This window comes from Sinocyclocheilus grahami, unplaced genomic scaffold, assembly GCF_001515645.1.
Source record: "Sinocyclocheilus grahami isolate Dianchi unplaced genomic scaffold, SAMN03320097.WGS_v1.1 scaffold1363.1, whole genome shotgun sequence".
Lineage (NCBI taxonomy): Eukaryota > Metazoa > Chordata > Actinopteri > Cypriniformes > Cyprinidae > Sinocyclocheilus > Sinocyclocheilus grahami.
Genome location: NW_015506542.1, coordinates 209,405 through 232,052, shown reverse-complemented (window position 1 = coordinate 232,052; position 22,648 = coordinate 209,405). Strand labels below are relative to the sequence as shown.

General features: G+C 38.7%; 1 protein-coding gene across 1 annotated transcript; it reads right to left on the bottom strand.

Annotated features, from left to right (window-relative positions):
• kctd12b (potassium channel tetramerisation domain containing 12b) lies at positions 1–21,824 on the bottom strand. The gene is made up of 2 exons (XM_016255721.1): positions 20,514–21,824; positions 1–1,260 (listed from the first exon to the last, which is right to left on the bottom strand). Exons 1-2 carry the CDS (start codon positions 21,328–21,330, stop codon positions 758–760), a joined length of 1,320 nt encoding a protein of 439 aa, XP_016111207.1. The 5' UTR covers positions 21,331–21,824; the 3' UTR covers positions 1–757.
• Between the last annotated feature and the right edge of the window lie 824 nt (positions 21,825–22,648).

Below are 22,648 nucleotides of genomic sequence, written 5' to 3'. Positions count from 1 at the left end.
ATACAAGAATGTTTTCTGCTTACACAAAATATCATACTCAGTTTGTAAACAATTGTTTAAAAAATCTCGAACGATCAAATGCTTGAAAAATAAACCAATGCATTTAAAAAACAAACCCAGCTTTTTAATTCAGACTGTTTTAATACTTTTTGAACAAACCGGTTTTAAGGAAGATTTGTTGATATAGTCTACATGTTACTAAACTGGTCTGGACTCAAAAAGACAAACAAATGCTTTGACATTGTGTTGTTGTCAAAAATCATTTTCACCATATTACTGTAATTTCTGTTTGTGATGCTGACCAGCAAAACAAAGCTGGTTTGACTAACATTGTCTTTCCACTGCAGCTAGTTGACTTTTTAGTGAAGCTAATGAAGCAGTCATTCATGAGTTTTCACTTGATTTAATGAAAATTATTTACTCGCTCTCACGTCCTTCCAAAAAAGCTGGAACAGGGCAAGTAGGTGGCAAGCTCTAAAATAGTTTCTTCTTAACTTTTTTTTTACCTCACATAGCTAATGGTAAAAAATTATGTTTCTACTAAAAAATGACACTTAATCATGAAATAACATAACATTCAAAAACTGTTTTCAAAATGATTAAGGAGCAATCAAATAAATACTGACACAATGAAGTATGGCATGCACAACAGAGTGAAACACACAGTTACACTGTGTAGATTGGGTTTGTGTTGAAGAGCATCTAAGAAGTCACTTATAAACAGTGCTGGTGTTTTCAGCAGCGTGGTTTATCCATATTATGCATTATATTTTTTGAGCAGATCACTCTGCCAGTGTCTCTTGCGGTCTGGGAAAAGTTTTGGGATGCGTATTTTCCTGAAATCATCGATGCATTTCTTTAGCTCTTCCTCCATCAGCGTCTTCTCCTCTTCTTCTGGGTCTTTGCTCAGCGGTCCACCATTCTCCCTGGTGATGGAGGTGGTGGTGGAAGCCATGGTGTTGCTGGTCATTGGTCGGGGCAGTGTTTTCAGAGGCAAAGTGGTGGGTCGTGCTGGACTGTCAGCGGGCAGTGGAGGGGGGCTTGGCTCCCGGGGCAGTGGCAGTTCAGGGCTGTCCAGGGGTGGAAGGGGTGGAGGGAGAGGCGGAAGGGGGTCTGAAAGAGATTCGTTGTCCAGGTCAAGGGCAGTGTTTGTGTCATCCTGGCTACAGACGCTAGACATATGTGGGTTATATATGGTCTCCTCTGCTGCTCTGTCGATATCTGGATCACTGAAGCAGGGTGACATGGATGCTTTGCCTCCTGTCATTAGAAAAAAACAAAACAAAATATATTAGCGACACCCCAGTGTGTGCTGCAAAATATTCTATTGAGTTTATTATTTTCGTTCATAACAATTATATTAAACAGAATTCAACCAATTAAAAGAAGTTTAAAAAATAATAATAAATACTTACAAATGTTCATCATCCCAACATGATTGTGTATCATTAGCTTTAAAATATATAAAAAATATTTGGAATTTTTAGAATCATGCAATAGGAAAATAATGCTAATCTAGAGCATTTAGTGTACAGAAAGCAGGTTACAATTTATTTTGATAGTTCACTTTAGATATTCTGTTGACTGTAACTTTGACAAGTAACTTTGCATCTATATGCCAACTAACTCTCATTAGAGTATTAGTAGAGCGTTAGGTTAAGGTTAAGGCTGGGGTTAGGGTTAGGAGTTAGGGCTATAGGGATAAAAACAAAGGTGCACTCCCTAGGAGTGCACAACCCCCTTCGTCTGATTTCAGTTTGGACTCAATGGCACCACCTCTTGGTGATTTTTTCCCAAAACCCCCCGGTTTGGGTTAGGCTAGGTTTATGGGCTAGATAGTACCAATCACTCCGGAGTGATCCTCAATTATGTGGTATATCTTGCTTTAGGAAGGTCTGATTGGAATGAAACTTGGTGTGTATTATATTTGTGAGATGTTCCTTTAATCCATATGGGTTCTGCCACAGTTGCCCCATTGTGTGGTGATTTTTTTAGGTGGTTTTCTGTGGTTTTTGCTTGGTTTTGGTTTGTATTTACTTGGTTTTTGGTCCTACAGTGGCACCATTTGGTTAGTGAGCATTAGGTTTAGAGTTTGGGTGTTTGTTTTTGAGTTTTGTTAGGATTAGACAGTAGAGGTGTAACGACACATGTATTCGTCTCGAACCGTCACAGTACGGATGTCATGGTTCGGTTCATGCAGTCAGACGATGAATACAGTCCAGAAGGGGGCGCAAACTAATGCAACGCTAACCAGTAAAATAAAAGACGATCTACGCACCAACCCAAAACAAGAATGGCGAGTTCAGATGGCACGCAAGAGCTCGAAGAACCGCCTGCTTGTTTTAAATCAGCAGTGTGGGAAAGTTTGGGGTTCTAGAGATGCACTGGTAGACCGGCTATAAATCGGAACCGGTTTTTAGTTTTATTTTGGCCAATCTCTATTCCATAATTGCACACAAACTGCATTGCCATCATTTGCCAAAATGTAATTTCTGTGTAATTTTTATGAAGTCTTTAAATAGGAGAAAGTACTGTACCAGGCAGATCAAGCTCACTGTTTGCGATGCTCGAAATATAGGAAGACAAATATGTGGGGTTTATATAAATGTATCTCTGAGAGGAACTGATAGTCTCCAGAAATGTTTCGATGGCATTTTCTTGTCCTCTTACCTCCATATAATGCCCAAGGAAACGTTGTATCGCTGCTGTGCCATAAGCGCCACCTGCTGTCATTTTCATTCAGTATGACCGCTGTTTTTGTTTTGTGCAGGTGTCTTCTCACAAATCAAGTTCAAAGTTCTGTTTTTGCTTTAAATCTTGAAATTATACAATCTAATTCAAATAATAATAATTTAAAAAACTGCTCACGCTACATGTAGCACTACCGTCTGTTCAAAATAAATACAAAAATACATTTCCTGTTGTACCAAACTCGAACCGTGACCACAAAACAGTGGTACGTACCAAACCGTGTTTTCTGTGTACGGTTACACCCCGATTAGACAGCCACACCTGCACCTAACTGTAAACACAACCATTTTTGACCACATGGTGCTTTTGAGTTAGAACTGGGGTTAGTGTTAGTGTTAGTGAAGTTGAGATGTAATTGCAAAGTTACTTACAGTTAGTACAATGTCTAAAGTGGACTATCAAAGTAAAGTGTTACCAAAAAGCGAACACACACCACAGACTTAAAGCGAACTTTACTCAAATCATTCCCTGACATATTCACTTTAGCACATCAAACCGCACAAACCAGCCAATACATAAATTCTGGCTGGTGTTTTGGACAGGGTAAACACTGCTCAGGTTATCCTCACAGAGGTCTATCTGCTTCTGAACTCCTCCTGGAGGCCACAGGGACTTCACACAGAATATCCAATTACATCCCTTTTTCTGTTTGCATTTTCAAAGCATTATCTTTGCTTTGAAAATGGATTTGGATACTAAAGTCACTCTCAGAAATGTTATTGTATTAGATACAAAATATCAAAGCAAATGTCATCTGTGCTTTTCTCAGAACTAACATCACTTTTCTGAACCATTTTTGCAATGGCTTCTAATCAGCTGGTGTTTTGGTGAGTTTTAGTGGATGTTTGAAGTCAGTTCTCCTCAGGTGTCATTCATCACATTAACGATGAACACAAATTAGAGTTGTTGTCTTAATTATAATATTATACCCATTGTTTTTATCATTTAATTTCATATAATTTATTCACTTGTTGTGAAGTGTGTTGTGCTACTTCCTTTTTTCTTTCCTTAGACCAGTTAAGCGAACCGCCGACCCATTCAATTCAAATTCTTCATGGCTCATTTCAGTCACAGTAGCTGCATTTCCATTACAGATTTGCACAAAACTTTTGCGATATTTTGTAAATGTTGATTAAAAAACTATTGTGGATCCATAATGCGCCACAGACTTGTGCAGTGTAAATAAGGGGTTATCCAAGCATTAATGGCAAAGAAAGCCCCTTAAACTTAAGAGCGATCATGTATGAGGTGTTTCTTGGAGGTTATAGTACATTAAATAGTGATCATGGGACTTTTATGTATGCTGCGTGACCTGTAAATGCGAAAAAACTGTTTCCATTGTAGTTTTGCAAATAACCTGAAAACCACCTCATGTGAGAGTTTTTTTGCAAAATTGACGTGCTTCTATTGGTCGTATTTTCAATTTGTGCAATTTGAAGGGTAATGATGATTGCTTTCACAAGTCTGAAATAAATAACCTCTAACTTAAACATCAGCCACAGTATAGCATTTGTGTTTTTTTTTTTCATATTTTAAATTTATGCTAAATATATGTTGTAAACAATGAAGCTCAATGAAATATATTTTTGAAATTAATAACATATTTAGTTTTATATTTCACATTTACCCTCATATAACAAAATATATTTCACGAGTTCGCACTTAATCAGATTGAGCAAACAGTCTGCATATTTGGCGTGCTGTCCGAGGCGAGGGCTCCGAGCTCTGAATATATCCCCAAACTGGGATACGGATAGATAGGAGTGAGTGAGGAGCCTGGGTGGAGGAGGGATGCCAGAAAAACTCAGGGGACAGAGGTAAGTTGGCTGTATATACAGTGGGTACGGAAAGTATCTTTTTTAATAAATCTGCAAAAATGTCAACAATTCTGTGTTTTTCAGACAATATGGGGTGCTGTGTGTACATTAATGAGGAAAAAAAATGAACTTGAATGATTTTAGCAAATGGCTGCAATATAACAAAGAGTGAAAAATTTAAGGGGGTCTGAATACTTTCCGTACCCACTGTATATTTACTATCATGCTATTGAAGTTAATTATCTGAATGTGGTCTACCTGTGCTGAATTAGTTGATTATCTGAACATGCTCCTCCCGAACTTTATTAATAAAACATCATTTAAAAACGTATTCCAGGGACAACGTTAGCCTACATTTAGGCTTTATTCAATGTTTATTTTTATTCAAATGTGTTATATGTGCACGTGTCACAGACAAAAAAATAATTAAATAAATTTTAAAAAATATTCAAATCTGAAGAATGCATATGGAAATACATGGAGGGCAAAATAATACATATATATTAAACTTCTTAAAAATATATATTTATATATTTGTGCATCGCACACTGTTTTGTTGTGTTGGCTTCTTCTCTGGATTGGGATTACCCTCTTTTGTGTTATTTTAAAATCTGTACAATTTCCTTGGGACCTAAACGTTACAATATATTTATGTAAAAATATTTCTGAATATATTTTAGCAAATATATATATATTTATTTGGCCTTTTTTGCCATATGGTACATCCTGATAGCTAGCATTACTGTTTGTCATAATTTAATCCATCATGAATTTCATGAATCCAGGCTGGGTGGTGTTTATATGGGAAGGAGGATACGGGATTTGCTGGGAAGAGTTCCAGGATTACATGCTGTCAAATCTGTTTTGTGTCCCCTGATGTCTGTTTGTTATATTAGCGGTGCAACGTGTGAGAAAATGATCAGCTGTGTTCAGAGTTGAGAATATGCCCCTGGCTTTCACTTATGTTCAAGCTCTGGCATCATTTCATCTGCTTCCAATCACATACATAAACAGCCTCATTGAGCCACAGGCTCATCGGCACTGAAACCTGCTCACATAACTGAAAAAAAAACACTGCCTCGCAGAAAAACCTGCACATTCCAGTGCGGACTGTCGGCTGTACCAGTGTGTGTGTGTGTGCAAAAATGAGTGTCCATATAACGTGGGATGGTGTTTTTTTTTTGTGAGATTTCAAAGTGTGACAGAGAAAATCTGCAAGAAGCTCTCATGAGTTTCTCTGAATCTCCATATATATATATATATATATATATATATATATATATATAGAGAGAGAGAGAGAGAGAGAGAGAGAGAGAGAGAGATATATAGTTCTCCTTATAAGTCCTAAAAATCTTTAAAATGGGCTTCAGTTTCTTTATGCAGTTTTTTCCTGTTCATTGTGGGGTGAAATGTGACCTTTAAATGTTTTCATAAGATTTACTCATAGAAGAAATCATCTTGGTTCTGTATATAACCCAGGTTCTCTGAAAAGGGAACGAGATGCTGTCAGCAGCTGACACTATGGGAACATGATCCAGGTCTGACGATTGTCTGAAACCTGTATAGAATCATGCCAATTCATTGCCATCGTGTTACTGGTGCCATAAAAGTTTGTGCCCATACCATCGCTCCTCAGATTCCCAGCAAGAGAAGGCAGAAGCTAAGGAGTATGGCAAACACTGTACCACAGCAACCTCGGGTAGATATCCTATCCTGCAATAAGACCTAAACCAGACCAATGCAGGAAGAACTCACCAATAAAGCATTTTTAGAGATGTCAGGGACAATAACATAACCATTTCACAGGGTTATGTTACCTCAAAGGTGTCTTTGGGTCAGAGAAGGGGTGAGGAAACTGCTGTTCAAATGTGCTGTTGAACAGCTGTCACCCGAAACGTCTCCATTGTCACACGCATTTTAGGTCTTGGAGTAATGAGCTGATGAGTTGAATCGGGTGTGTTTGATGAAGGAGACATGCATAATGTGTTGGGGCACTCCAGGAAGATGGTAAGAAGAGATGTAAACTACAGCACAACTTGCTCCTGTGCTCTGAGGGTGTTGATGAGCAGATTATGAGTGAGAAAACGGTTGTTCAAACATGTATATTTAAACTATTGTCATCCAAAACGTCTCTAGACATCACTCCATATAAGGGGCCCAACATGCACCACCCTTACGAAAAAGAAGTTTATTCAAGTGTGCTATTAGTATACTTCTTTTAAACTAAAAACTAGGAAATTATACTTTGTCTACTTTTTATGTACTTCTCAGAAATATACTTAAAATGACATTTAAGTATACTTTACTTATACTTAGAAAAAGCCTAAATATATTTAAACTATAGCTACTTGTGCTCCGGGAATCCATGTTTTTATTGTTATATGGTAGGGGGCGCTATTACACATCTTCTGTACAGAATTTCCAAAACACAAGCAAAGAAGAAGCTGAAACAACAGATGCTTCCACACGTAATCTAACACTATCATCAGACATAAAACAGCATCAAAACTGTGTAACATTATGGAATAAAATGTCGACCCATGAAGAGGTAATCATGACTGTCAAGCTTTGGGGTGTTGATCAACTCCATCTACGTTTTGATTATCATTCAGATCAATTCATAGTCTTTTTTCAGCTTTTTGTTCAACATGTTGTTTATTTATTTTTTATTTACGAAACTTACCCACATTCAAGTGTTTATAAAAAAAAGAATGCAAAATGTTTTTGTTTACAAGCAGATACCCTGTTCTTTCTTTTGATGTTTGCATGTTCAGATATACAAATTAATACCTAAATAGGGACATAGTAGTATACTTAAAGTAGGATGTAAAGTTCACTTAAAGAAAACTTGAGTATACTTGCAGTATAAAACTACTGAACTAGTAGTTTACTAAGACTATACTTCAAAGTGTACTAAAAATGCTACAAGTATTTAATTAGTAAACTATCAGTATACCTATAAGTTCACTTTTAGTATAGTTGCAGTACAAACTAAAAACATGGATGTAAACTAGTAGTGTGCTCAAAGTTTACTACTGTTAAAGTATACTTTTTATATACTAGAAAGTGGGCCAATTTAGTCCCAAGGAGTATTGAAATAGTACACTTACAAGTATACTACTAGTACACTGATATCTGTATACTTACTACATAAAGTACACTTAAAAATATACTTGAACTGTACTTAAGTATACTTAATAAAATACACTTGAAGTATACTTCTTTTTGGTAAGAGCATCGAGGCACACCTTGTTGAAACCACAACTTTATGGTTGTGTAAACTGAAGTACAACTCCTGTGCTCCAAGGGTGTTGATGTGTGGAGGACAAGCAATAAAAAAACTATTGTTAAAAATGCACCGTTTAACTATTGCTGTCTGAAACGAGGAATGTGGCAGAACTGACAAAAAAATCCCAAAGGACAGTAAGGAGAAAGGCAGATGTGCTTAAAAACAGGAGAACGTAGAGCCTAACTAAACATAAGGGGTCCCACATTTATGCTGGAGACACAAGCTGTTGTAATCATGGCACTGAAGGTAGCATTATTGCACTAAGCATGAACAAAAAATTATTGGATCCAAAACTTACCATTGTTACGTGAAAGGTGACACACGGTGCACCTGACAAAACAGAATCAGTCATCGTGTGATCGAATGTGAATATTTGGTAGCCCAAAGTGCCAAATCAGAGACTGGGATAGTAAACAGAGACATATACAAGTTGAACGAAAATCACATCGCGAGCTCACAGACATGTGCAAACTCCTCTGAGAATATGCTACACATGGTTTGGAGAGAACAAGAGAAGTAGAGAGTGTCTGCTCGCTCTCAACAGCCTCGAGGTCTGCATCGCATCGCCCAAAACTCTAGAACATGCAGCACTTTGGCAACCTCAGAACTAGAGCAGCGAGGAACGGCCAGTTACCCTTCTTTCGTCAAAAGAACACAAGCCTCGAGCAAAGCTTTCATTTAAAAAATATCAAAGTGAGGACAGTTCATTGAAGCACCACTTGCACATGCCGAATGCCCAAGCATTTGACACACTATACAACCATCGTCCTTTTATGACATTGGTGACGCAATGCTTCAGATGGCGTTAGTGGCATCAGCTAATAAGCTGGTGTGAATCTATACAGGCTTCAGCTACAAGTATTTAATTAGTAAACTATCAGTATACCTATAAGTTCACTTTTAGTATAGTTGCAGTACAAACTAAAAACATGGATGTAAACTAGTAGTGTGCTCAAAGTTTACTACTGTTAAAGTATACTTTTTATATACTAGAAAGTGGGCCAATTTAGTCCCAAGGAGTATTGAAATAGTACACTTACAAGTATACTACTAGTACACTGATATCTGTATACTTACTACATAAAGTACACTTAAAAATATACTTGAACTGTACTTAAGTATACTTAATAAAATACACTTGAAGTATACTTCTTTTTGGTAAGAGCATCGAGGCACACCTTGTTGAAACCACAACTTTATGGTTGTGTAAACTGAAGTACAACTCCTGTGCTCCAAGGGTGTTGATGTGTGGAGGACAAGCAATAAAAAAACTATTGTTAAAAATGCACCGTTTAACTATTGCTGTCTGAAACGAGGAATGTGGCAGAACTGACAAAAAAATCCCAAAGGACAGTAAGGAGAAAGGCAGATGTGCTTAAAAACAGGAGAACGTAGAGCCTAACTAAACATAAGGGGTCCCACATTTATGCTGGAGACACAAGCTGTTGTAATCTTGGCACTGAAGGTAGCATTATTGCACTAAGCATGAACAAAAAATTATTGGATCCAAAACTTACCATTGTTACGTGAAAGGTGACACACGGTGCACCTGACAAAACAGAATCAGTCATCGTGTGATCGAATGTGAATATTTGGTAGCCCAAAGTGCCAAATCAGAGACTGGGATAGTAAACAGAGACATATACAAGTGTCTTATATTTTGACAATTTAGCATGCCTCTCGCAGTGTATAAACTGAAATGTCTTGCCCTAAGACTGAACTGCATTACTGTAAACATAAGTTTTATATTTATTTTTTTATTTTTTTTACAAATTGCGGAACGAGTCTAGATTTTCTGTATCTATTAATAGAGTCAGTAGACTCTGAACTTTTTACAACAGACATTAAAATATCTTTTTTTTTTTTTTATGAATGAATTGTGCAAATGATTACAGACCCCTTTTTCAAGTTGGTTTTATGCTAGCAATTTCATATATCACGCAAGGGCAAAACATAACTGACTGTCTTGAGTGTCTGTTCTCTTGTGTTCACCCAGTGCTGGTTAAGAGCCTGTGATCTGGCCTTGAGTGGGCTGTGAGATGCTTTTCAAAGAGACAAATGCATAGTGTCTCTATGGTTACGGTTCATAATGGCTTTATGATGTAGTCACATCTCCTCCAGAGGGCACTTTAATGGCTTTGGATTTAAAATGGACTAATCTCAATATTTGTTCACCATACACAAATACAGTTGATCTATCTTAAATGCACATTTAATAACCCTTAGATATTCATGATGTATTTTTGTTGTATTTTTGGTCCAGTTAAAAAATTAACGGAAGCCTACAAATTGGAACCTTGGGCTTTTAAGGTCGCAAAATTTCATCACTTAAAATAGATATCTTTAGATAAATTATATAATTAACCTTTTTTTTCCAACATGGAGAGAGTCATGTCGTCATGGGTACGCCGTGTTGACACATCATGATTAGACATGTAAACTACAAAGCAGCATAAAAGTACATCTAAACAACCAAAGGAAACCACACAATATAGCAATAAAAAAGCGAATAGCCTCTTGGGCAGCACTTCAACACATGGCATGCCAGTTTGAGGCTCGTGCTCCTTTCCAATCCCATCCCTTCCTGTCTCTCTCTCCCATATTGCATCTTGTCCACTCTATATTATACCATCTGAATAAATTCTGAATAAATTACTTTAAAGCAGCAGCAGTTAGTAACTAAAATTCATGAATCCACGCCACCAGGTGTCACTACAGAGGATGTATTGGTTAAACATGTATATAAATAAATAAACTGAGTCATTACGGAGTAAAAAATCATTTGTGTCCCAAGAAATTCCAGGCTTGCTTTATCACTTGTGTGGCTGCCAAGGAGCGGTCATGGCTTGTTGCTACAATAAATAGTGTTGTTGCATAAAATTTGAACTTGTCAGCCAGCATTTAACATGGACAGTTCTAAGATGAAGCCTGTGCCAAAACAAAATTCAAACCACAGTGACAGATATGATATTTAATTTTCATACTTCTTTCTTTTTTTTTCTGGTGCAGCATGACAGATCCGACTGATGGTGATCATACACCTTCACTTCAATGAACCCCTTGCTGAAAATGCATATGTAGAGGCCTAAAGCTCAATTGTTTGGACCTTTATAAAGAGATTTTCCATTGTGCTAGAAATTTTAGTATGCAGCCAGCTTAAAATAATTTATAAATGTTATCCATGATTTAATTACTTCTGTAATGGGAATAACTTTGTGATCTTTGTGGTAGATCACAAAGGCCCACTGTTGCATTTTGCTAGACTCAGGTTTACACAAAGTGTATATAATGACGACATTCTGGCATTATCTCTATAAAAAAAAACGGTTAAATAATGTACTTAGAAGATTGCACTGGTGTCAGTAGGCAGTTACCATGTTGTGTTGATTTGGCATGCTGGTAGATTCATTAAAATATTCAAATGTAAAGTAAATATTTTTAAACAATAACTTGATTATGTGTGAGCTGCTGCTATATGTGGCTTAACTTTAATTGGAAAAATGTATGTTTAATTGCTATGAAGTATTGCAACGATGCTACAGTGGATTTCTGAAGGATTTTCAAGTTTTCTTTTTTTTTTTTTGAAGGACAGTACAGAGATCAAACAAGAAACAGAAACTATGCCACGGGTGAAGTATCACTGCATCGCTGTACATGCTTCTCCATCCGTGCAATTCTCATCTCCATTCCCTCAAGTGTTTCTGAACAATGCAGACATGGGCTGTAATTAATCCCACTGTGTCAATATTTGTCTTTAGAATTTCTTTGAGCTTTCTCCCAGAGTCTCTTGTTTATCTGCAGTGACAGCTGCCTGGACCATGACGGATTTTTACACATTACACACATGCCAGTCTCAATCTGACTCACAGTATGTGTCAATGTAAGCAACAGTTACGGACTGATCTAAATAGGGTGATACAAATAAACAAGTAGTCTAGCTAAAATCCTAAGCATTTACAATCCGCATATTGGCAAGTAACACTGAAGTGCACGTCTGCCCAGTATAAAGCTGTGGAGTTGCACAAGTCGCACAGCTTTTCAGTCAGAGGTAAGCGCCCATCCTTGTAAATCTCTTTGGGTCAGGTTACTGAGGAAAGAGCTTTCTGGAGATTATTGACTATTAGAGGGAAGATTAAAGACTCAAGGCTCCAGATGGTTGAGGTGATTCCCAGCACATTTGCTTCTAGTTGGCTCAGCAGTGATGCTGTCTTAATTTCAGCTCCTTTAATAGGTTCACTCAACTGTGAGAACACCAATTCATTGGCCGATGCTGCAAGCACCGCCCACCAAGGTACAGCCTCACCAGTTCCACAAAAGGACCTTCCCATACTGTCACTTCTCAGCTTTCTGTTCTTCAGGAAGATGGTTTATCTGCCCATACTTTTAGAGGAGCCTTGGATTATTATTATTGGATATCATGTTTCAACTACCCATGTTGATTAGGGTTTTATTTTTCCACAGGGTGGAACCCCTAGTGGTCAGAAAGCACTTCCTCCTCTGGCTTACATGCCAAGAATAAATTGAAGGTGGGCTGGCTCAAGTGCAGTTGACGAATACTTCTTGGCCAGCCCTAGTGCCTATTTACCTAGCCAACTCCTGACAGACCTTTTCTAGCTTGGTGGAGCAGAGGTATGCTAGAATGTCAGTGGACTTTAGTGAAGTCTTGGCCAACTCTACTATCTAAGCCTTTTTGGACAACTTTGGCCTTAATTGGTAAGCCCTATGTGGCTGCCAGTCAGATGGGTGCAGCTCTGCATACTATGGCGGTACTGAAGCCGTCAAAGAGCTTAGCTGAGCGATTTAGTGTTTTGTGCAGTCAAACATACAGAATGTGTGACTGGTTGCTTCATGGCAGGGTTGGTGGTGATGGAGACACATCAGTGGCTAAACTTTACAGATGTCAGGAAATAGAAGAAGGCTTTCCTGATGGACACTCTTGTTTATCAATCTGGAATTCTTGGTGATGCAGTCAATGCTGTTTTGATAAGTTCCACACTGCAAAGAAGTAGTCAGTTTCCGGCAGCTGAATCCTTAACAGCTTCGAGAGCCTGTGGTGCCTTCAGACTCTTAAAGGGATAGTTCACCCAAAAATTAAAATGTGATGTTTATCTGCTTACCCCCAGGGCATCCAAGATGTAGGTGACTTTGTTTCTTCAGTAGAACACAAACGGAGATTTTTAAGTCAAACTGTTGCAGTCTGTCAGTCTTATAATGTCAGTGGATGGGAATCACGGCTTTGAGAGTCAAAAAACATACACAAACAAAACCAAACTAAACCCTGCAGCTCGTGATGATACATTGATGTGAAACGACACAAAAAGATCGGTCCGTGCAAGAAACTGAACAGTATTTATATTGTTTTTTACCTCTGATTTTGACTGCAATGTTTGAACTGTCCTGAGCGCCTGCGCGAGAGGCGTCTTCTTCTTGCTTTACGGTGGATCGCAGACTTATAAGTGCATTACCGCCACCTATCTCTCAACTGGACCATTGACACTAGAGTCAAAAAACATACACAAACAAAACCAAACTAAACCCTGCGGCTCGTGATGATACATTGATGTGAAACGACACAAAAAGATTGGTCTGTGCAAGAAACTGAACAGTATTTATATTGTTTTTTACCTCTGATTTTGACTGCAATGTTTGAACTGTCCTGAGCGCCTGCGCGAGAGGCGTCTTCTTCTTGCTTTACGGTGGATCGCAGACTTATAAGTGTATTACCGCCACCTATCTCTCAAATGGACCATTGACACTCCCAATTGAGATTGTAGATAGAGTGTCAATGGTCCAGTTGAGAGATAGGTGGCGGTAATGCACTTATAAGTCTGCGATCCACCGTAAAGCAAGAAGAAGAAGACGCTTCATGTGGAGGCGATTTTAATTTTTGGGTGAACTATCCCTATAAGGCCAATTCACACTGCCCCAACAAACACCAACAGACTTCGAGTCACAGAGAGTAACACCGTGTCTTCACCGGACGCATCAGTTGTCGCATCGCACCGCATCCAGTGAAGACAGCGTCACTGATTATAATCAATAGAAACTCTATTGTATTTTGTCGCGTCGCGCCACGCCATTTGTGTCCGGTGTAGATAGTGCAAGTCTGACTGGGGAAGAAACTGATGATCCTGTAACCACAATCAAAATTTTACTGTTATTAATGTCTTTGCATGTCATTCTTCGCCTGAAAAGACGGCAAATAAAACGAAAGAGGCCATGGGTGAAGCACGCTTTAAGTGAAATATGCGCATCATCATAGCAACGGTTCGTGGCCACGTCAGATTACGTCAGAATTTGTTGGAAAATCATTTCACACTGCTCAGACATTCCTCGACCCAACAAACGCCGATTAAACATGTTCAGTCGGGTTAAAACCAACTCCGACTAATGCCAACAAACGCCAACAGGGGTAAAACACTGATCCAACAAACTCCGACAGACTAGTTTGTTGGTGTTTGTCTGTGTGCAGTGTGAATTGGCCTTTACCTTTCCAGCTGTGTCCTCAAAAGGAGCAGAAGAGCAGCGAGATGGTCGGGGCCCCTCCTCCTCAGAAAAACTAGGGTTTTCAGACTCACTCTGTAATAGAAATTGCACTGGCAGTTAATGTTTTCCATCCTGCGGGTCCAATGGGCCATTCCTGATTTAATGGCACGTAAATGGAAGGCAGGCCCACTTTGGAGGATTGTGTCACAACGCAAAGGCATATTTCCTTTTCCTCTTTCTGTCCCCTAGATTCTGTTCTGGCAGTCCCATCGTCTTTAACGTTTCTGTCAACAGCAGATTGAATGTATGTCTTGAACTACAATCTTCTCGCTTGTGCTCTGTGCAACATTGCCTTCATAGCACCAGATATGTGTCTCTTTTATAAAGTTTTCTTTCACACAGTATCCCTATTATGTACTCTGAGCCGTGTATATTGAGTCAGGCATGCATTCTCCTATTCTGGGAGAAGTTTCCCCTCCTGCTTGATCACTTCAGGGTCCAATTCAAAAAGGTCTGTGACAGAGGCAAAGCACTTTTCTTTACTCCTCTTATGTGACAGACTTTCTCCAATCTGCACTCCAACCCACTGATGGGGTCTCTGTTGTAATTGACTTACAGTGACAGACTCTTCACAATGAAGTGCCAAGAACTGTGGTTGTTTCCATTGTAACAGGGTTTACCTATGAAAGGGAACGGTTCCCATAGGATGGAACAAGCCACTTTATAGCTCTGCCATACTGCCATATGTCTCATTCTCAACTCAGTGAACCTGGGTTGCGTATATAATCAAGAGGTTTTACGGTCTTGTGTGTGTTTCACCTAAAATTGTTTAAAATGCTATTTTCAGTTGCTTTAGTTTTTTTTTTTTAATGGTTCAGTTGCTCAGTCTGAACCCGAGTTCAAATCCACCCACATCCTTCTGCCTCCACAGGTCTTGTTTCATTGTATGTTATTTGGCTGTGAACTGTGGTATTTTTGCATCATTATGAGTATGTACTAGCTGCAACAATTTACTACTGTGTCTCAGCAGGCAAAGACACCAGCTTCACTGTATTATTGAAGTATTTGTCAAATACTTTGCATAGATCAATGGATGCAAGAGATCCAAAGAATGCGAGGTGCTCTAAAAGCAATTTATTTAGACAAGCAACAGAAGGAATACATCATATGATTATATTATACAGTTTTATATACTATAATAATAACTGGGAACATGAAAAGACTGCAAAATGCAAACTATAAATCAAGTTAGGATTGCTTTGGATTGTGAACATAAACCGTACCCCAGAACTTCCTTGTTCCTAGTTTGGAAAAACTCTTTCACGCCAAATATACTAACTTAACTCTGCTCAAACCAGCATGATTATGCACCGAAATCGCTACTGTGAAAGTGCAATAAATGGAAAACTAAACATACAATGGACAGGAACAGGAATGCTAATGCAATTTCTATCATAATGTGAAGTCAGAAGTTTGTAATGGCATCAAATAAGAATCCTCTAAGCATCAGCTACAAATAAAAAAAGATTCTATTGTACTGAAAAATAGGCATTTCTGTTTGAATAGGATGTTATTGGATTCTTATTTGAATCCATTAGGTTCCCTATGGATTGTCGGTTCCAATTTATGACAGATATTGTAATAGCAATCTTTACATTCCTTGAGGATATTTGGACTAGTAGCTCAGATCATTTTGAAAGAATTTGACAAGAAGTGTCCATAATGAATTATTACAAACGGAATGCAGCATTTTTTGTTCTATTTCTCTAGAGAAAACCCAGAGAAGCAGGGAATTTTTACATTGAACTTCATTCAGAAATGATGCGATGAAAGAAAAGCACAGGTTATCAGTTCAGGGGCAAGAGAGTTTCTGCCTGTCTTTCTCAAACTCAGCAGATACGTTTTAAGCCCCTCACTGACTCGTTTAATTAGTAAAGCTGATCAATCGAGGCACCATCACCTCCTCCACATGTCAAGAGCTGTGTGCCTTCAACCAAAGGTATAAATGATTTCAGTGAATCAAATGGAAAAATCCAAGAACCGGTCACTGAAAAACCCTGTTATGATTACTGGGGGGATATATCCCCCCTTAGTGCCTATGATGACTTTGACTGACTTGAGTTCATAGGGAGGCAGAATAGCTGCAGCGCTGCTTAATAGCTGTGCCTGGACCCTATAAATAACATTGGCACACAATGCAACAATTACACCGCTGGCCAGGGTGAAGGATCGACTGTTACACTGTCACAAATCACAACACCATTTAGCTATAGCACAGAGTTTAGATTTATTTTAAAACCCACCTGCTGTGATCAACATCAACAAATATAAAGTCAACATGATATGGCATTTACAACTCATTTTACTGCCGTAATATGACATATTTACAATAAAAACAGGAAATTGATTGTACTGACAGGGACAGAGGAAAAGACAGGGAAAAGGAGGGATGGGACACAGGTTGACGTCTCCGATCTTTTGAGCACTTTTAATAAAACAAATTCGTCCACCACACTTTTATCGGGCAACTGAGTTCACGTAGAGATTTTCAAAGGTCAGTATGAATAAATCGAGATTTAAATTCAAAGACACAATATAGTATATACACATGACCTGACGTTTTATCATATCCAAAACGAGGCGATGGGAACATTATGGAGTGCTAAACACTCTCATGTGTGTGTCATTCACACTCGAAGCTGAAGGGCGCTCTCACGCTGAAAGTCCAAAACAGATTCCAATAGACACTGTAGCTCAGCTCAATAAAAAGAAGAAACATTTTGACTGATGAAACGTGAAGACTCATGATTGCGACAATATACACTCTAAAAAATGCCGGGTTAAATACAACCCAGTGCTGGGTAAAATAGGGACAAACCCAGCAATTGGGTTGTTTTGTCCCAGCGGTTGGGTTACTACCCAGAAGGTTGGCTTAAACATTTAACCCAACCGCTGGGTCAAAACAACCCAATTGCTGGGTTTGTCCCTATTTTACCCAGCACTGGGTTGTATTTAACCCAGCATTTTTTTAGAGCGTACGGTTTATGTGTGTTTTTCAAGTCATCTCCAGGTAATAGCCTGGAGTATATGAATGATATGCAGTCCTAATTGACACATCCTTTATTACAGTATAGAAACTATAAAATATATTTTCTGCCTTATACAGCCAAACACCAATCAGAAATTCTCATTAGGAAAATATATAATACAAATTATTGGTTGTTGTCCAGCAGTGCATTTCATTTCTATGTCAATTAAAAGAGATAAAAAATAAACAAACAAAACCTGTCAATTAGACCAAAAAACAAACATAAAAGGTCTTAAATCTGACATTTCTGTTCCCCTCACTTCTGAAATGATGGCTAAATGATGGCCCCTGGTCGCCTGTGATGTTACTTGAGCTTATCATCTTTCAAATGCATTACATTTAATTCCAGGATCTATAAATCCATGCAGCAGTGTTTCTTCTTCTTCTTCTTTTGGTTTTATGGCAGGTTGTGAACCATGCAGCAGTGTTTGAGATGGTTGAGCAGATTAAGGTGATGGTATGGGTCTATATCTACATCCACCTGTCTGTTTCACTTTCTCTCATCGTATATCAGCTAACAAGGGATGTTAATGTTTCAGACAGCTGCACAATTTCAGCTCTTGTGACAGTCTCTATATTTGCTGAGCTGAAAAGATATTTAAATATTTTGTTCCCTAGTTCCTCACTGGAGTAAAATATGAGCTGCTCAGTGTGCCAGCACAATCTTGATTAGATAGATTAGACACAGCAACACAAAGACTGGTTGGGTAATCTGCTTTGACTGAGCTGGTTATAGGTTTGTCCTGGTTTTCATTCTGGCCTTGTCTATGTTCACACTTTGAAGTCTCCGCGGAGGGATCGCCAGAGCAAAATGAAAGAGAGAAATTGGGAAGCAGCGTGATAACAGAGGATTCAGTGGAGAAGAGACTTTAGGGGACAAAGTTTTAATAAGCTGATGTAATGCGCCCATTTTCTCTTTAACTTTAACTGAGCAACGCAGATCTACCAAATATCGGTATTCACCATGCAAAAATAAATAAATAAATGCAACTATCATTTAAGACAGAACAAACATAAATCTATTTTAGTAAATCTCATGCTGCTTCTGACTTTTATTAGGCTACTCTTAATCTTTAATGCTTGCAAAATGGTCTTCAATATAGAAATTTCTCTGGTGAATGAGGCACTGAAATTGAGACATGAAAGACTAGCTTGTCTAAATACTGCATTTACAGCATTAACTGTTGCTTTCATTTAATCATTGATATAACAGGAAATGTGCTTGTATAACATTTTTGGCCTGTTTGGATAATATGCAAATGGAACACAGCCATTTGTTTTATATTTAGGACAAAATACATGTTGGATAGTTATGTTTTTATTCATGCTTTCATAAAGACACTTTGAGGCTAGCATTTCACTTTAAACAACGCTCACACGTAACCTTTAAAAGACTATCAGGAAATTAAGATTAAGGGATTAAGTTCATTTCTGATTGACATAAATTACTGTTGATATGTATTATCCCAAATGACATCTCATAACTAAATTCCACTGTGAGATTTTGTGCCTGTGTTTCAGTTAATGCCAATTAATTAAAAATGAGGTTACAACAGATGCGTTTGTAGGAAATACCTGACATTCAAAGATCTAAAATCACTGCCTAACTCAATGTGAAGAAACAATGGCATCACATTTAATGAAGAAGAAAATTTCTACTTAAATCACAATAATATCATGTTCATAATCAAAAGATATATGGTGTTCCATAACAGGCTATGTGGCTTAATATCCAAACATCACTGAATGCATCTAAATAATCAGTTTAAATATATATTTAAATGTAGCATTAAATAAGATAAATTAAAAGCATTTAACTCAATAATAAACCATACTAAAGAATTGAAAAGAATTTACACTAATGGTAAGCGACTGAAATATCTGTTTCATAATAAACAACAAGATGCGGTATAGCTATCGTTCAACTGAACTGGAGACTCAGGTGGACCTAAAAATAAAACTTGAGTGTTCTTGAGTGTATTCTTACACACATAAAACACCGAAAGCTTAATAACACAGCCAATACAGCTGATCGCACTTTCAGGTGGCGTTACACCATTCTGTGCAATTAATGGCTACTAAATCCAAAACCTGCCTTGACACTCTTCATTAGATGTTTAATGCTAGATAAAAATAGTTTGACACATTGATGTATTCAATGCAAAACAGCTTTTCCAATTGAAATATTTTCCATTACTTCATCTTTTGGTCTCACAGTGACTGTTGAGTAACTGCATCTATCTGTAAAGATGGTTTTAACCTTTTAAAGCCTAGCGGATTCCCTCTCCTTTGGCCCCGTTAAAGGGTTACACACCATAAAAATGACCATCGCATCACGAACAGCTCAAAATCTTTATAATATGTGACCCTGGCGCACAAAAGTCTTAAGTCGATGGGGTATATTTGTAGCAATAGCCAACAATACATTGTATGGGTCAAAATTATAGATTTTTCTTTTATGCCAAAAATTATTAGGATATTAAGTAAAGATCATGTTCCATGAAGATATTTTGTAAATTTCCTACTGTAAATATATCAAAACTTAGTTTTTGATTAGTAATATGCATTGCTAAGAACTTCATTTGGACAACTTTAAAGATGATTTTCTCAATATTTTCAAATAGTTGTATCTCGGCCAAATATTGTCCGATCCTAACAAACCATACATCAATGGAAAGCTTATTTATCAGCTCTCAGATGACCTACAAACTTGACACTTAAGACTAGTTTTGTGGTCCAGGGTCACATATGTCCAATTTGAGTGACAGAAGGGAAGCCCTTTCGAATGGCTCAAGCCTAGTTTAGCAGTTCATCTCCAACTTTTAGCTCGACAAAATACATCAACAACAGCACAACGTTTTGCTTCTCAGAAGCTGAGAAAGGGGAAGGCAGTCTCTCGGTGAGGGGAAGATCAACGGGGCTCATTTGAAGGGAAGAAAGGTTACTCGAGCGCAGCGGGTAAGAGGCATTAAGGGCTCAGATGTGGGAAAGTCTGGTGAAGGTGGTGGGGATGGTGTTCTAGAAGCTTCTACATCTATTGCAGGTGATCTCATGGAGGAGACGCAGGTTTAAGATCACTCACGGTAGAATACGTATTCGGTGTAGTTGGCCCAGATTTTGTCATCAGTCTGCTCGTGAGCGAAGGCGCACGTCCCCGTGGAGTTGCAGGCCACCATGTGGAAGCCAGCATCCGCCAACCTATCAAAAGCCTGCTCCAAGAAAGTAAATTTTAGGTAATAGCGCGCCGTGTAGCGCTCAGGCGGGCGATCGGGGTCGCGGCTCTCATTCAGCGTTTCCCCGAAAACCTCCTTAGCGAGAGACGTCTTCCCACACACCATAATCCGAGCCACTCGTCGAAACTTGGCGTCTGTTTGGCTATCACGGCCCAGAGTGTAGGAGCCCCGGTAGCCGATGGTGATGAACCCGGAGCACTTTCCGTCGCTGGAGCAGGCAACGGCCCCGAGGCTCCGGGCGAAGTCGGCCCCTGGCGAGGGCTCCTCGGGGTCGCTCTGGCAGCCCTCGTCGCCTAGAGAGTTCTGCTTACTGAGCTTTGGTGCCAACAGCTTAACAAGCTCAGGGAGGTTGAAGAACTCAGCCTCTCGCTGCAGCCGTCCTCGCTCCGGGAAATGGTCCGGAAGGACGAGCTGCCGGTCTCGCATGTAATCCAGAATATAACGGAACAGGAATCCGTCTCTGTCGACGAAATAACGACCCTTTGTGTCGCGCGCCAAGCTCTCGGTGCTCTTCTGGCTGAACATCTCCCACAGGAGGGAGTCCGGCACACTTGTTAAAGTCGAGTAGCGGGTGATATACACCTGACCCCCGACGTTCAGCTCAATAATTTCCGGAAAGGCCAGTTCCTCGACAGGAAGGCCACTTGCATTGGCAGGTAAAGCCATGTTTCAGAATACAAGACAAATACTTGATGAAAGAACGAACAGAAATTCACACTTTGTACATTAATGTAAATTGAGTTTAAAATATCAATATTGTAATGTCAGATATATCCCAGTGAACTGACAATACGTCTCCATTGCACCATCACAGTCGCAAAACACAATTTATGCATAACAATCCGTCAGTAATGAGTTTTAAATCACGTAAATTTGCGCACGTGGCTCAGAAAAGCTCACCAATGTCAAACGCTGCCAAGCAAAAATGGATTCTGCATGGAGTTTTCAGATTATGTCGCTTTCATTTGTCCATAACCGAAGATCCCAAACATACAGACAAGGTCCGATTCACAGACACCTACCGTCAGTCACACACACAGGGAAAACGCCATCTAAAGAGCCGTCTGTTGAGTAAACGTCAGTAAAATGTCCCCTGAAGAAACAGATGGAAATAACAAAGCGTCATGAGGCTGAGTGTCTCTCGCGCGTTCTCTCGCTGAGCGCGCCGCAACCGGACCATAATATTCCCGCGAGCCGGCCACGCCCCTACACCGCGACGTCATCAGCGCTGACTCCGCCTCCCATCAGCCGCAAGTACTTCATACACGAGATGAAAACTCTTGTTTAATTACCAAAAGTCTTGCACTTTATTGTCTCTCAGACAAATCAGTGCAGAGAATAATACATGTTGAGGCATTTAATAAAACTTTATTTGCTTGGTGACTTATGAAGCACGAAGGCTAATTACTTATGTGCTTATTATTTTTATTAGGCTACTTATATTAACTTACATTAATAAAAAAATATTGTTTTTGTTTATTGTCAATCGCATCATTTATCTACTATTAACATTAGTATTGCTGTTACCAATATTATTCAGTTTGGGGGTGTTTTCTGGATTCTGTTCACGCGTGTCAATAATACATTTTCAATCATGAATCATCTAAACAACATTCAGAGTAATTTGAGAAGTTTAGAAGGTACCAATAAAACACACAACGAAACAGATTGGAAACAAAATATTAAAACAGAATGTAACACTGACATCTAGTGTATAAAAAGCTCTGACCAGATGTTCCAGAATCACACGCACACGAGTTTCTAATACTTAGAGAAATTAATCTGATATGCATAGAATTATGCATTTGTGCAATAGAAAGACACGGCCAATTCAAACTGAACTGTCCTTTGTTGAACATTATGTATTCAACATTTTAATTACTAATGATAAAAAATATGTGAACTTTAGAGAAAACAAACACATTTGAATAAATTCAGGTATATGGTTTATCTCACAGTGAAGAAGTTAAGCTCACAGTTAAAT

What these genes read in the sequence shown, in the direction of transcription:
- kctd12b (XM_016255721.1), bottom strand. Translation starts at nt 21,330, where the DNA reads ATGGCTTTACCTGCCAATGCAAGTGGCCTTCCTGTCGAGGAACTGGCC. An exon ending in CACCGAATACGTATTCTACC is followed by an intron (nt 1,261 to 20,513) that starts GTGAGTGATCTT and finishes TTCTAATGACAG; the next exon opens with GAGGCAAAGCATCCATGTCA.